Here is a 12,330-nt window from a genome sequence, read left to right on the forward strand (position 1 = left end):
AGGAAAACTGTCATCACAATCCGTCAACAAGCCTGTCCTGCTCAAGTCCATTGGGCACCTCTCCAATGGACGGCCCGTTTTGTCTCTCCTTCTCACATATTTCTGCCATGCCCAGGGTGCGCTGGCTGGTTTGGGAGACTCCTTGGCAGAGGAAGTTCTCTCTGGGTTCATTGCTTTTTTTCTCTTCAGCTTCAGAACTCCTATTCATCCCTCAAAACCCAGCTCAAATATCACCTCTGCTGTTGTCTTCCCCCCACCGGCCCCACCCCCACCCCTTGTGAGGCTTTCAGAGTGCCCGGGTCCCACCTCTGCGCTTTCTCAGGGCAGTGAGTTGGATCAAGCTCCAGTCACTGCTGCTTGATTTTTAGACAAGTGACTTCATCTCTGAGTGTCTGTCTCCGGACCCCGGCACTGGCTTGAAGATAAGCTACCTGACATCCTCTGGCATCACGTGGGAATCACAAAGGAAGACATCCCGTGGTGACACCTGCCATTCTCCCTTGCACGAAGGGAAGCTGAGAATGTGACTCTGCCTCAATCCGAGAGCTCTCTGAGGGCAGAGACCATGCCCCTGCGGAGCCTCGCCCAGTGCCCGGCACAGAGAGGCACCACGTGCTCCGTGCACACTGCACAGGCAGGAAGAACCGAGCCCGCCTATCATGTACCTGTAATGTGACTTTGGGGAGATGACATCATCTGTGTGCATCTGTTTCCCCCATCTCTGGCAGAACAATCACTCGCACTGGGTATTCACTGGCTGCGTGTAAGACCCTCCGCATTCACTAGCTCGGATCCTCAGGGTGTGCGTCATCGCCCCATTTTACAGAAGAGAACACTGAGTCTTGGGGCGGTACATGGCTCGTCCGAGTTAGCAACAGGGCAGAAGCTCCCGGCGCCCGGCCAAACGCGGGAGATTGTTGTGCGAATCCAAGGGAGGAATGTGAAATAGCCCTGCAAACTGTAAACGCCTGGGGTGGGAGCGTCCGCGCCCGGGGCGGGGGGGGGGGGGGCGTGGTGAATGACGGCCGGAGACCAGGTGCGGAGACTGACGGCCTCGGGTACACCCGCCTGGCGGCGGGAGGATGGCTTTGCAGCGAGCTCTCGGGTGCGGGAGGCGCGGCTCTGCCCGGGCCGCCAGGGGTGCGGCCCGCCCCCTCCCGCCCCACCCCCAGCCCCAGCGCCGCGGCCCCTTTAAGAGCGGGCGGGGCGCCCTCTGGCGGCGGAGCGCCGCGCGCGGCGGGAGCCAGAGCCGGATCCCGGAGCCGGAGCGGAGCGGAGCGGAGCCGGGGCGGAGCGGGCCGAGCGGGCCGAGCCAGCAGCCGAGCTGGGGGCGCGGGCGGGCGGCATGTACCGGGCCCGGGCGGCGCGGGCGGGGCCGGAGCCCGGCAGCCCGGGGCGCTTTGGGATCCTCAGCACCGGGCAGCTCCGGGACCTGCTTCAGGATGAGCCCAAGCTGGACCGGATCGTGCGGCTCAGCAGGAAGGTAGCGCGGGGGGCGCGGGCGGGGGGCGCGGGGGACGGGCCGCGGCCTGCCGGACCTGCTGGGCGACCGAAGGGCCGCGCGGGCCGGGCCGCGGGGCCGCGGGAACCTGGCACGTCCGAGTGGGCCCCGCGGAGCCGCCCCCGGGGAAGGGGGCGCCCGGAGCCGGCCTGGGGCGGGTGGGGCGCGGGAGACCCGGGGAGGCGCCCGTGCACCCCCGGGATGGCCGCGAGGCGTGTCCTCCAGCGGATGCTCCGGGGAGGTGTGTTCCGGGGACAGGGACTGGCTGTGTTGTGGGGGGCCCTGTCTCGCACACCCACGTTCTGTAGGGCCAGAAAGGGGAGGCGCCTTCCATAGGGGAGAACTAGGGGCCTGTTTGATACCTGGGGGGACCTCTGGGGGGGGCGTCTGCATTCTAAGGGTGCCGGAGGGGGCTTTGTGGCTTCCGTTGGGGAGGGGGGCTGGAAGCCGAGGCGTGTATTCCGTAGGCCACCATAAGAGAAAGTTGTATATTTCACGGGAGATAGGCCGGGGCTGCTGGTCTGTGGGGGGTAGAAAGGAAAAGTGTCTGTTGGAGGGAGGCAGACAGGAGGGGCCTGTGCATCCTACAGGGGACAGATGGAGGGTAGTGCGTTCTCCAGGGGCAGGGAGGGGGGCTTGGCCCTCCGACAGACAGAAGGAAGAAGCAAGCATTCTCAAGAGCCAGGAGAGAAAGGGGGTCTGCTTTCTGCAAGAGAAGGAGAAGCTGGGAGCAGGTGCTGGGGATCCGGGAGGAGAAGGGGGTGTGTATCCCCTGGGGTGTGGGGATTCCACTGGAGGGCAGGAGGAGGGGTGCAAAGGGAAGAGAGGGTGGCTTGAGGCGGGTACCGTGCGGGGACAGGGCGAAGACATGTCTCTGGAGAGTGAGAGCAGGGGGGAATTTTTTCGGCACACACACCTGAGGAGGAAGCAGACAAAGGCCTGGAACGAGAGGGAAGCTGCCCATGCATGGAAAATGGGACAGAGGAGGGCGGGGGACTCCTCAGGGACCTGAGCAGACATATTAATTGAAAAATTAAAAATTAACTAACATTTGTGGAGGCGGTCATCGTTTTCCTGACTTGGGTTCACAACAACCCCGGAAGGTAGCTGTTTTCCGCTCACTTTGTACAAGAGGAAACTGAGGCCCAGAGAGTGAACTCAAGGCAAAGCCTGGTCCAGGCCTCTTGGAGTCCCTCCACCTGTTAGCCGGCCATCCTGAAGGCGAGGTTCCTAGGGCTTGGCCCTTGGGCCCTATGCCCGGCGTGGGGAGGGGGGCAGTAGGGGGATCTGGGCAGATACCCTGAGTGGGCCTCCCGGCTCTTCTGGCAGTTCCAGGGCCTGCAGCTGGAGCGGGAGGCATGCCTGGCCTCCAACTACGCACTAGCCAAGGAGAACCTGGCACTGCGGCCCCGCCTAGAGACGGGCCGGGCTGCCCTGGCCATCAAGTACCAGGAGCTTCGAGAGGTGGCTGAGAGCTGTGCGGACAAGCTGCAGCGACTGGGTGAGGGACACTTGGGAGAACCGTCGGCGACGGGCGCCGTTGGCTTTCTGGCCGGCCGGGCTTGGGAAGGGCGAGGCTCTGAAGGGCAGGTCTTGGGCAGCCCTCCTCCCTGGCCAAGTCTTAGGGGTGCCGCTCCTGGAACACGGAGTTGGGGAAGTGAGCAGTCCAGGAGTAGACCTGGGTTGGAAAGGCCAGAAGGGGGCTCTGAGTAGGGGAAGAAAAGCTGCCCTGGGGTGCTCTAGGGGGCAAAGCCTCTGCTTCCTCTTTTGCGCTAGGACAGGGGGGCAGACCCCCCAGGGGAGGTTCACAAACTGATCCCATGGGCAGGACCCTGAGGCACCAGAGAGAAGCAGAGAGTCACACACAGGGTCAGGGAGAGTTGGGATCGGGCCCTGGGTCTCTGGCCTGTCTTGGGCGATGGGCTTGTTTTGGGCGACGGGCCCTGAAGGCAGGCGCTCTTTCCTCTGTCCCTCTGTGGCCTTCAGAGGAGAGCGTGCATCGCTGGAGCCCCCACTGCGCGCTGGGCTGGCTGCAGGCTGAGCTGGAAGAGGCCGAGCAGGAGGCTGAGGTGAGGGGAGGGGCCGCGGGGCTGGGGATGGCAGGGAGGGAGACCCAGCCTATCATCGCCCCCCCCCTCCGTTCTTAGACTGCAGCGCTGAGAGCCCCTCCTCCAGGAAGCCCTCCCTGAGTGCCTGGCCCCAGGAGAGCCCGCTACACTGCTGTCCAGCTGTCCACCTTGGACAGCGAGGCTCATCCTCCCCAGCTGTGAATGTCTCAGTGTAGGACAGTGTAGACTGGGTCCGCAGAGGAGCTAGGGCGAACTTCTCCGTGCTGGGTCGGGAGCACAGTGCTCAGGGAGTCCTAGGAGGTAGCAGAGGGGGGCCTTGATGAGAGACACCTAAGTTTACTCCAGGTGTGTCCCCATCTCTGATTCTGCCTCATCTTCCACCCAGCAGAGGACAGCGTCCCCAGTCCCTTGGCAAGTCCCAGGCAGGCCCAGGCTAGAAGTCAGGGGCCCCATCTCCCGGCCGTGGGGTGGGCGCCCCTGGAAGAGATTCGGGGTGAGAGGGGGAGAGGTGTCTGGCGGGGCTCTTCTCAAACTGTCCCCGCCCTCCCATCCCAGGAGCAGATGGAGCAGCTGCTGCTGGGCGAGCAGAGCCTGGAGGCCTTCCTGCCCGCTTTCCAGCGCGGCCGCGCCCTCGCCCACCTGAGGCGGACCCAGGCGGAGAAGCTGCAGGAGCTGCTGCGGCGCCGGGAGCGGTCAGCCCAGCCAGCCCCCACTGCTGCTGCGGACGCCCCCAAACCCTTCCCCGCCGCAGCCGTCCTGCCCACCGGGGCCGCCCGGGGGCCGCCAGCAGTGCCCCGGAGCCTGCCTCCCTTGGACTCCCGCCCAGTGCCCCCTCTGAAGGGCTCCCCCGGGTGCCCCCTTGGCCCAGCCCCGCTGCTGAGCCCTCGGCCCTCGCAGCCAGAGCCCCCCCACCGGTAGGATCCAGGGTATGGCCCCCCAGTGGGGGGCCCAGACAAACTTGATCTGTGGCTCCTCCTCCTCCCCCACTGTCTGGGTGGGGGGAGGGGCAGGCCCCTCCCCCTGGCCTCAGGCAGGCCCTGGCCCTGGAGGCTGAGCTGGGGAGGAGGGTCACCTGGAAGATGCCCAGAGAGAGGCTGGAGGTGGGGTGGGCAGGGTGCCTCTGGCGCTGAGGAAACGCTGCCTTTTTTTCCTCCCCGGCTGGGGCCTCCAGGGTAATGGGCCAGCTCCACTGAAAGAACTTTCCTGCTGGGGGTCCCCCCGGAAGGTGCCTGCTTCCCCCAGGAGGCCTGACTGCACCCTTCCACTCCACTGGGCTATAGCACAATGCCAAGGCCGACAGGAGCGCTTTCCATCACGTCGTGCTCCTACCTTTCCCCAGTTCTGGGGCCTACCGCCTAGGAGCCGGCTGGTCAGGCCCCAGCTGCGGGGCCAGGGACACCATGGCCCTGGGGCTACTCTGTGCCCCACTCCCGCTCCAGACCCTGGGGCAAGGTAGGCCAGGGGCTCCTGACCTGCACCGATGCGAGTGGGCCATCCCCAGGAAAGACCATTCTGTATTTTTCTGTCCCCGTCTCCTTAGAATGGAACCTTTTTGAGGGCAGGTCCTTGTCTTTGTATGTTCTGTCCCCAGCCCCACCTCCCAGGGGCCGTCAATAAATGTGATGATGAGGATGACGATGCTGCCCGACTCGTCTCTGCTCCCTCAACCAGCCACTCTGCTGTCACGGCCTTCACACCCGAGCTCCTGCGATGCCCTCCCTTCCTCTCTGCCCATCCAAAGCCCAGCTGTCCTTCAGGTCCAGCACTGCTGATGCCTCTTCCATGAAGCCTTCTCTGACTACCAACCCACGGGAGTCTTTCCTAACTCTTGTGGCCAGAAGCACACTCTGCTCCATCACTGTTCTCCAGCCGCCTCACCTGTATGCACCTTCTCTTCTTGGGTTTGTAAGCCCAGGCCGGATGGTACCTATTCCTGCTCTGGCCTGCTGAATGACCACCTCCCGTGAGGGGTGGAGGGGCTTCTGTGAGGCTGAAGGTCATGTTTTCAGCTAGGGTGAATACTCGGTAGCCAGCTTAGGCGATGAGGGTAGGAGAGGCCCTGGGTCAGCTTAGGTCAAGTCTGACGAGATGCCGATTGGCAGGGAGGCCTGGAAGGTCTGGCAAACAGGAGGGGGCAGGCAGAGTGCTGTAGAAGCGAACGTGATCGTGGTCCATGGGACAGAACCATCTAGAAAGAGGAAAATATTGCATTGGCTCTACTCTTCACTCAAGTTTTATACTGTAGGAGGGACTCACCCCCGTCACAAACCACCATCGTTGGTCTCCTGGGCATGTCCCCAATGCACTCGATGAGAATGGGGACTGAGACTAAATCCCACAACGAGGAGTTGAGAGCCATCTGAGATACGGGCGAGGATTAGCCTCCGAACCTGCAAAGGGCTAGAGGTGTAGAGCCAGAGGTCAGAGTCAAGACCGGTGGGTGGAAACCATAGGATGGATGGGGTCCGTCCACAAAAATGAGCGAGCAGTGCCCGTGTGGAGTTGTAGAGATTTCAGCAGTGGTCGGAGGGCCTGGCCCATCTGAGCTTTCCAGAGCCCTGAAGGTCTAGACAGAGGTACCCCAGTTAGGGGTGCAGTCAAAGCTTGTGCAGAGTGTCCACTCGAGAAGGTCTACCCCACACTGGCCTTGGTTCCCCCACTGTCCTTGTTGCTAGCTCCTGAGCTGCTGGAGGCTGAGGGACACCAGAATCACAAGGTCTGACATGACATGAGACAAGACTGAACGGCTTTGAAGACCTCCCACACCCTCAGCATAGGGCAGGCTGGGCCCCTCTTGTCCTGGTTTTCCATTCCTGGGCCTTGCTTCCAGGGTTGTGGGTTTGTGACCAAAAGGAGAAAAAGCGTTGGGATTGGGCATGTCTGAACCCTCCTCCACTAGCGGGAATTAGCCAGCAGCCTCTGGAAGGCAGAGGCTAATGTGCACTCCCTAGTCGCTCAGCCACCCCTCCCCAGGACAGGTAAAAAAAAAAAAAAGGAATGACCAACCCCAGGGGAGGGGCTGAGAGAGGAGAAAAATATTATTCAAGCAAACCAGATGATATCTTTCTGCGGGTCTTACACCTCTCACCTTCCTTAAAGAGCTCAAACTCAGTTTTAGAAGGGGTAGGGAACAAGGCCTTGTAGTGTTCAGCTCTGGCATGAAAAAGACTTGAGGCTGGTGGGTATAGATACCAACAGAGTGGAGTGGGCTCAGTTCTGGGCCATGAGAAAGTCTTTGAGATGGATGGTTAATAAACTTCATTAACCCTCATGCTTGAAGATACATGGAATGTTCTGGAAGGCTCTGGAAGGTTCCAGCCAGTCTGGGCTTTTCCTCTGCCACCTGGCAATTTTTGGAACTGTTTCAAGGTTCCAGGACCCCAGGGAAATGTCCCTGAGCTCAATCCTCTGTGAGAGAGAACCTGAGAGTCTACATCAAGGGGCCCCTGAGAAAGGTCCCACCTATTACAAACCACCAGGGCTTTTACAAACCAAAACCAAAAAGTTGTCCAAATAGCAAAACTTCTATCCCTTTTTGTAATAACAAAGAATTCCTGCCCTTTTAAGAAAGTCTGTTATGTACACATCCTTGTTCAAGAATCACTATCTCGGGCATTATTCTAAGCTTCTCCCCTTATGTCTGAAATATAAAACATAATCGAGGGAGAGGGGAGGGACTAAGGCTTATTGAATCAAGCAGGCCTGAACCAGAGTGGGCTAAAATCTTTACTACTGAACTGCGGTGTGGTCAGTGCAGAGCCAGGGCTAACAACTTGTCCCTGACTTCCAAGGCTAGAGACAAGTGGTTCAAGCTGGACTAGCTGTTGGTCTCTTCCAATTTATACAAGGATTTTACACAAATGATCGAGGGCTGGAATTGATGTTACCTGCCTTTGTCCAGGGCCTTGCCATTGCTGTAGACTTCTCAAAAGATTCTTCTTGTCCCACATGAAAATAAGGTTTAGACTCTGTCTCACTGCTTAGAGCATGAGCTCTCGTAACAACATATGTTATCTGCAAGCTCAAAGGGCTGCCGCGCTAGGAGGCTCACAGAGAGGCAAAGCTGCCCATTTCCACAAAGAAATACACCCTCTCCAGTTTTTTTGGAAAAAAAATGCATGGTCCCTTCTTTTTCCCTTCTCGACAGACACGGAGCATAGAGAGACATTTCTCTATTATGAGCAAAATGGCCAAGTGTGTGGATCAAGGTCTTTTACGCTTCCCCACTGTGGGTGGGCGTGCCGCAAACCCGGGAGCCATGTCCTCCCTAAAAGGCACATGTTAACAGCTTTTCCCAGGTGCTAGTACAAGTGTGGAAGTGAGCACAAAGGCAGCAAGTTTTCTCGTTTTTTGAGAGAAGTCAGAAATCTGTTTTTTTATATAGTCTTCCGTTTTGAAAGTTGGCTGAAGTTTTTGAAGATGTGGTGCCAGTCAGAGCGAAACACGGTGTGTAAGTTGGCTGTGTGGCCTCTGGGGCCATGAACTGCAGCCCATTCTTGGTCCTCCTGAAACAGGCCTTGCCTTGTCTACCAGAAGCCCCCTCCCAGAACTGAGGGTGTGAATTCTGTAGGGGCCAAAGCCGGATGGGAGGGAGAACGCAGAGGACCCCAGCCGTAAGAGAGAGATTGCGTAACACCATGACCATGACCTCAGAGCAAGTGCTCTCTGCACCTGCTTCTTGGGGATGACGGCACTGAGCGTTCTCAGTATATACAAGTTCACCACGAGGACCCAGATTCAGGTCTCACGGTCATCCTCACACAGTAACAGAGGGATCCTCAACTGCTTTGCACAAACCGTATGGCCACCAGACCCACAAGCTGGCCTGAGAACCAAGGTACTGAGGGCAGGCAAGGCGGGCCTTCTCCTATGATCCTGACCATGGCAGGTGGCAGTGTGTGATCTTGTCACAAGGCTGAGGCATGGAGAAGAGGTAAAAACCAGGATAGAGCCTACTTCTCTAGGGCACTGAATTCAAGACAGTGGATTGAAGGAACACCAGTACTTCCTAGCCTCTCTTCCTGCGATCTGGTGACCTTCCAGAAAGGTCTGAGATATGCCACCTTCACCCTGAGGCCATTTCCCCCAAAACGAGTATGGTGGCCACTTACTTGGGCTCCATCCATGGTGCCGAGGCTTGCGACCGTAAGGACTCTGTGCGTGCGCGTGTGTGCGTGCGTGCATTACGTTATATATTAATGACCAAATGGACAACTCATTGGTCTAAGGGAGGTTATTCGTATTCATCTTGGCTCATGCTAGGATCATTATGGAAGGAAAGGTGCATCAAGTGAACAAAAAGCCAGAACCTCAGAAGGGAAGCAAGAAATCCTACTCCCTCAGCGCTGGGGTCTGTAAAGGATCAGTTTCCCAACAGGAAAAAACGTAACAAAGGGCAAAGTTTGGCTCAGGAGAAATAAAGTCCCGATCGAGTCCAAAGACAGTACTGGAATTGCCTACACAAGTATACCTTTGCCTACTGTCTTGTCCGTGTCTCTCCGTCCGGGACTCGTATGCGTGGCACTCACCGGCACACCGTACTTGCCCACCCCCATGAACGCAGCCTGAGGTGGGCTGGGCTGATCTTACCCTTCTCCTGTCCTAGGTCCGACCTTTGAGGGCGTTTTTAGTTTGTGATCAAACAGAGCAAAGGGTCTTGAGTTGAACATGTCTGAGCCTTCCTCCACTATCCGTAACTGGGCAGCAGCCCCTAGAAGGCGGGGATGATATCCCCGGCCTGGTTCTGCCTCTCCTCTGTAGGGCAGGTAAGAAACTGAGAAAGTCACGACTTAGGGCCATCTCAGGAGAAGGGGGAAAGGTGGGAAGGGGGGAACATGATGGGAACCAGTTTGGGGATCCTTGAGAAAGCCTCCCACACATCTCCCTTTCCATAAAGGGCCCAGACTCCATCTTAGAGAGAGTAGAGTTCACTCTGGGCTAAAAAACAAAAATGAAAACAAAACACCTGAGGCAGGCAGGATGGCACTGTGAGAAGAACGTGAGCCTGGTTCTAAGGCCTAAGGAGAGTCTTACAGTTGGATGATTAATAAACTTTATTGACCACCCTCCTTGGAGTTGCATGGAATGTTCCAGAAGTTTCAAAGGGTCTGCCCCTCCCCCAACCTTCTGGAACTTCCTATATACCTCCGTGTTCTGGGACCCCAGGGAATGTTCTTAGCTTTGACATTCACGGACAGAACACAGACTCGGGGGGTGTATATACAGCCACCGATGAGAAAGGTCCCAGCTATTACAGACCACTAGTGTTTATACAAACCCCCAAAGAACCCCAATCCTTTTTGATAGAAACTCTGACAGAATCATGGCCCAAGGACACTCCATTATTTGTCCAGGTGCCTGGTTGCAAACCACTGGTTTCTGGCACATTCTACCAAGCCAAACACTTCCTGTTGTTTGTATTCCAAGAATGACTTGTTTTCCAAATATGAAACATAGTAACATTAAATGTTCTCTCTAAAAGTACATCTGCCCCTCCCCCCAAACCAAGGCTAAGTGAGCCTACCAGGTCTGAATCCAAAGCCTGCTCAAATCTTTACCACTGAATCGTATGGTCACAGCAAAGTCCAAAGATTTTGCCCCAACCTCCAAGGCTAAAATCAAAATCATTTCTGAGACACCAATTTGAACTAGCTGTGGCCTTATCCTAATTATTAGGATTTCTCAAGAGCAGTTCTTACTAATATACCTAGGCACCGCTGGCTTTGGTTAGAACCTACACTTCTGTCCTCACTCTTGTGGTAGATCTCTTGCGAAGGTTTTCCTATCCTACAGCTTTCCACTTAGCCCTAGTGCAGGAACACCTGAGCTGCTGAACTCCCACAGCCCCCCTCCCCGCCCCCCACCACCATGATGAGGGACACAGAATCAAGAGCCTGACTAATACAGCTCCAGCCAAGCGGTGACCGGTACTGCTTAGCTCGACTTAGACACCGAGAGAGAAAAAAGCCCCAGCCAGCTCTGAATAAAGAACCAAGTTTCCACCACATGCCTCCTCTCCCTGACAAGTACCGTCGACGCCACGCTCGAGCTGCCAGGTTTCAAGGACTTGACTTGTGAGGTTCAACAAGAGGACAGGCCGCCATCCCAGTTTGCCGGATTCAAATTTCCAGTTTGTTGCGGTCTTTCGGGGAAGGGACAGGACTGTACAGTTAGCAAGGGGCACACTGTCCCAAGGATAAACTGGCCTCTAACATCATGTTTTAATCCCTGAGCCCATTAGAACTATGGATAATAAAGTGTGACAGACCTCAAGAGAGCAAAATGATTTGTTCCTCTGTGGCCATGCCACCGAGTAATTTCTCCGAGGTCCTACAGAGGCACTCTGGTCCCTTACTCCCGGTGACCTTGCTTTCCTGCTCCCACATGGCCCCAGCGGAAGGGGGAGTGGGGCCTGGGGCTGATCAAGAGTGGCAAGGTTTCCAAAGGTCCCATTCTTCCCCTACATCACGTCTCACCTGTGGCTGGGGAACTCACAGAAAGACAAGGTTCGTACAACCCCAGGATTTTTCTTTCGGCAGCCAACAATGGGTCACATGGCACGGTTCAAGGTTACACAGGCGCCCCACCGGACGAACGCGGGGGCAGGAGCAGACAGGGCTTGCCCCGAGCTTTAGAACAAAGCCAGAGCGCGTGTTCCAGAAGTTGACAACATCAGGAAGGCAACCTCTGGAAGCGGGCACCCAAGGGACTCCAGAAAACCCTTCCCTCTCGGGCTTTCGGGACTCTTCTTCTCGGGGCCTCTTTCTTGGGCATCCGAAAGCCTTCTTCCCGGGGCCGTGGGGGAGGGGCGTGCAGGTGGATGGCTAAGCTGGGCGGCCGGGGACGAAGAGGGGGGTAGGCAGCTCCTCCGGACCCCAGCAGAGGTAGACTACCGAAGGCAAAGGGTTCAAGCAGACCGGAAAGGCCATTTTCTCGGGGCTGGCTGGGGGCGGCTGCCCTGTCCTCCTCCTCCTCCTCCTCCTCTCTCCGATTAAAAACGAAAGCCTATGAGGACGAAGGCTGTGAGGAGAAGGAACACAAAAGTCGTGTCTCGGGTCTCGTCCCAGCGGAAGCCCTTCCTGGCCCGGTCCTCCTGCTGCTTGCGCAGGGCCTCTCGCCGGGCCCGCTGGCGCCGCTCGCGCTCCAGCTGCTCTCCGTAGTGCGCTTGGTAGAAGGCGTCGAAGTTGAACATGGTGCGGCTGGCGCCCGCCGCGGCCTGACCGCGGTCGTGGGCCCAAGAGGCAGGTGGCCGGGCGCGGGGCGAGCGGTCATCGCCGGCGGGCCCCTTGGAGGGCCGGACATCAGGTCCGCGCAGGTCCTCGTCGCTGAGCAGGCCGCGGTCATACTTGCGACGCAAGGTGGCACTGCCCAGCACCAAGTAGGCCTGGGAGATGCGCGTGAAGCGCTCGGCAGCCTCGGCGCTCCCCGAGTTGCGGTCCGGGTGGTAGAGGAAGCTCTGCCGGTAGTAAGCTGCCTTGATTTGCGCCTGCGTGGCCGTGGAGGGGACGCCGAGCAGCTCGTAGAGCGCGGTGCGCGAGTATGAGCGGTCGCCCTGGGAGTAAGTCCTCGCTTGTAGGCCCAGGCCGGATCCCCGGTTCTGTGGACCGGTCGGGACCCGCCACAACCTCCACAGTAACCGCCGCGAACACCTCATATCGCGCCTGGCTGCCATCTTGGATGGGACACGCGGGCGGTGCAAGACGAACTGGCCAATGGGAGGCGTGCGTTGTTCGCAGCGCGTCCGCCCTGTAGCCAATCGAG

General features: G+C 58.1%; 2 protein-coding genes across 2 annotated transcripts; one reads left to right on the forward strand and one right to left on the reverse strand.

The window, feature by feature from the left end:
• The first annotated feature begins 1,321 nt into the window (after positions 1 to 1,321).
• On the forward strand, positions 1,322 to 5,205 carry VPS37D (VPS37D subunit of ESCRT-I). The gene is made up of 4 exons (XM_059414693.1): positions 1,322 to 1,483; positions 2,831 to 3,002; positions 3,488 to 3,570; positions 4,126 to 5,205. The coding sequence occupies exons 1-4, from the start codon at positions 1,346 to 1,348 to the stop codon at positions 4,486 to 4,488; spliced, it is 756 nt and encodes a 251-aa protein (XP_059270676.1). The 5' UTR covers positions 1,322 to 1,345; the 3' UTR covers positions 4,489 to 5,205.
• A 4,400-nt stretch (positions 5,206 to 9,605) lies between these two features.
• Positions 9,606 to 12,267, reverse strand: DNAJC30 (DnaJ heat shock protein family (Hsp40) member C30). Its single transcript, XM_059414694.1, has one exon. The coding sequence runs from the start codon at positions 12,239 to 12,241 to the stop codon at positions 11,561 to 11,563; it is 681 nt and encodes a 226-aa protein (XP_059270677.1). The 5' UTR covers positions 12,242 to 12,267; the 3' UTR covers positions 9,606 to 11,560.
• Between the last annotated feature and the right edge of the window lie 63 nt (positions 12,268 to 12,330).

Source organism: Mustela nigripes, chromosome 11 (assembly GCF_022355385.1).
Source record: "Mustela nigripes isolate SB6536 chromosome 11, MUSNIG.SB6536, whole genome shotgun sequence".
Classification (NCBI taxonomy): Eukaryota; Metazoa; Chordata; class Mammalia; order Carnivora; family Mustelidae; genus Mustela; species Mustela nigripes.

Bases quoted from the DNA above. Each gene is read 5' to 3' on its own strand.
- DNAJC30 (XM_059414694.1), bottom strand. From the start codon at position 12,241: ATGGCAGCCAGGCGCGATATGAGGTGTTCGCGGCGGTTACTGTGGAGG.
- VPS37D (XM_059414693.1), top strand. From the start codon at position 1,346: ATGTACCGGGCCCGGGCGGCGCGGGCGGGGCCGGAGCCCGGCAGCCCG. The intron at 1,484-2,830 runs GTAGCGCGGGGG...CTCTTCTGGCAG, and splicing joins TCGTGCGGCTCAGCAGGAAG to TTCCAGGGCCTGCAGCTGGA. The intron at 3,571-4,125 runs GTGAGGGGAGGG...CTCCCATCCCAG, and splicing joins AGGCCGAGCAGGAGGCTGAG to GAGCAGATGGAGCAGCTGCT.